This window comes from Zingiber officinale, chromosome 10B (assembly GCF_018446385.1).
Source record: "Zingiber officinale cultivar Zhangliang chromosome 10B, Zo_v1.1, whole genome shotgun sequence".
Lineage (NCBI taxonomy): Eukaryota > Viridiplantae > Streptophyta > Magnoliopsida > Zingiberales > Zingiberaceae > Zingiber > Zingiber officinale.
This window is the reverse complement of record NC_056005.1, coordinates 46,527,752-46,530,307: the sequence shown is the minus strand read 5'-3', so window position 1 is coordinate 46,530,307 and position 2,556 is coordinate 46,527,752. Positions and strand designations below refer to the sequence as shown.

Sequence of the window (2,556 nt, the reverse complement as noted above, 5' to 3'; positions counted from 1 at the left end):
TCGGCTTCCAAATCCAGCACCGCCCTCAGCTCCCACAGCCGAGGAAATAGCTCCACCAAGATGTTGACGGCGTGTGAGGAGACGGAGTCGTGGGGTGCCGAGTGATGCGGAGATTAGGACTTTTATACCTAGGGTTATTAAGTTGGCAATAGCTTAGGTTATTAACTTAGGTGAGGGTGGCTAATGTACCTTTAATTGTTTTCCCTAATGAGTGTCAATTTAGGTAGGTATAACCATTTAATCTATATTGATTTCCCCTAGTTGAAGTTAACGTAGGTAAGTTGAGTTTCTCTCTTTTTTTTAACCCCTAATTAATTCCTCTTAATCTTATCATTTTGATCCTTCTAACCCTATTGTGCCAATTCATCTTCTAACCTCATCACTATCCCCTTTTTTTTATGGCAATTCAGTAATTTAACCCTCCCTTTTATGCCCATGAAGTCTCATTCTGTTACTTTATTTAATAACCTCCCTAATTGGGGCTTAGGGAGCCTTACAATTCTCCCCACCTTATAAGAATTTCGTCCTCGAAATTGACTTACCAAATAAATCCGGATAGCGGTCGCGCATATCTCGCTCCGTTTCCCAAGTGGCCTCCTCCATCTGCTGGTTTCCCCATAAAATTTTCACCATCTTGATCCCCTTGTTCCTCAATTTCCGTACTTGACGCTCAAGAATCTGTTTCGGGCATTCTTCGTAGGTCAAATCTGAGGTCCACTGCATGGGCTCATGTCCGATCACATGAAAGGAGTTAGATATGTATCGTCTAAGCATAGATACATGGAACACATTGTGTACCCCGGACAGATTTGGTGGTAGGGCAACCCTATAAGCTCGTGTTCCAATCCTGTCCAGAATCTCAAACGGCCCAATATACCTCGGACTGAGCTTCCCTTTCTTTCTGAACCTCAGTACCCCTTTCATTGGTGACACTTTAAGAAATACATGATCTCCAACTGAAAATTCCAAATCCCTTCGTCGCTGATCAGCATAATTCTTTTGACGACTTTGCGCTGCTTGCATTCTATTCCGAATCTTCTCCACTAGCTCCACTGTTTGGGTCACTATGTCTGGGGCCAGAACTGTCCTCTCGCCGACCTCATCCCAATATAACGGCGTTCTGCACTTCCTTCCATACAACGCCTCATATGGGGCCATACCTATGGTTGCCTGATAACTGTTATTATAAGTAAATTCTATCAGAGGAAGCTTTGACTCCCAATTTCCCTTGAAATCCATCATACATGCTCGTAGCAGGTCCTCCAAAATCTGAATCACCCGTTCAGACTAACCATCTGTCTGGGGATGGAAGGCGGTACTAAATGTCAACCTGGTACCCATTCCCCTATATAGACTTTCCCAAAATCCCGAGGTAAATTTTGGATCTCTGTCTGACACAATTTGAACTGGAATCCCATGTAGCCTCACTATTTCTCTTATGTATAGCTCTGCATATTGCGTCATTGTGAAGGTGGTTTTTACCGGTAGAAAATGTGCCGACTTGGTCAATCGGTCCACAATAACCCATACAGCGTTTGATCCCTTAGGAGTGATTGGTAGACCCACCACGAAATCCATGGCAACTTCTTCCCACTTCCAGACAGGGATCAGAAGTGGCTCTAGCAGTCCTGCTGGTCTCTGATGCTCAGTCTTTACTTGTTGACATGTGAGGCATTCGTGCACTACCTTAACTATGTCCTTTTTCATACCTGGCCACCAATACAATAACTTCATATCCCTGTACATTTTTGTGCTCCCAGGATGTGTGGAATATGGGGTGTTATGCGCTTCATTCATGAGATCCTCTCGAAGTGTACCCGTCTTGGGTACCCAGATGCGGTCCTTGTATCGCACAACTCCTCCCACAGTAGAGTAAATAGCCTGCCCTTTTTCTTCATCTTTCCGCTTCCATTCTGTTAGCTGTTGATCCACCATCTGTCCTTCCCGGATCTGATATAGTAACTTTGACTTTATGATCAAAGCTGACAATTTAAGCTGCTCCCTTGGCGCTACCACCTCCAAATTCAATCGTTGAAATTCTGATATCAACTGTTGTTGGCTGGTTAGTTGCGACAACATAGCGGATTTGCGGCTCAAAGCATCAGCTACCACGTTAGCCTTACCCGGATGATAGTTGATGTTACAGTCGTAATCCTTCACTAACTCTAACCACCGTCTCTGTCTCATATTTAATTCCTTTTGTGTGAAGAAATATTTCAAACTCTTGTGGTCTGTATAGATCTCACATCGTTCCCCGTAAAGGTAGTGCCTCCAGATCTTCAGAGCAAATATAACCGCCGCTAGCTCCAAATCATGGGTGGGATAGTTTTGCTCGTGTACCTTCAACTGACGTGAAGCATATGCAATGACCTTCCCGTTCTGCATTAGCACAGCTCCCAGTCCAGTTTTGGAGGCGTCAGTGTACACCACAAACCGTCCAGAACCATCCGGAATCGTAAGCACGGGTGACGTCGTCAATCTTCCTTTCAACTCCTCAAAGCTTTTCTTGCACCGATCTGTCCATTCATATCTTACCCCCTTCTTAGTCAGTGAGGT

General features: G+C 44.6%; 1 protein-coding gene across 1 annotated transcript; it reads right to left on the bottom strand.

Annotated features, from left to right (window-relative positions):
* Positions 1-510: 510 nt before the first annotated feature.
* Positions 511-1,158, bottom strand: LOC122029123. The gene has a single exon (XM_042588073.1). It carries the CDS (start codon positions 1,156-1,158, stop codon positions 511-513), a length of 648 nt encoding a protein of 215 aa, XP_042444007.1.
* Between the last annotated feature and the right edge of the window lie 1,398 nt (positions 1,159-2,556).

Excerpts from the sequence above, each read along its gene's own strand:
- LOC122029123 (XM_042588073.1), bottom strand. The coding sequence starts at position 1,158 with ATGGCCCCATATGAGGCGTTGTATGGAAGGAAGTGCAGAACGCCGTTA.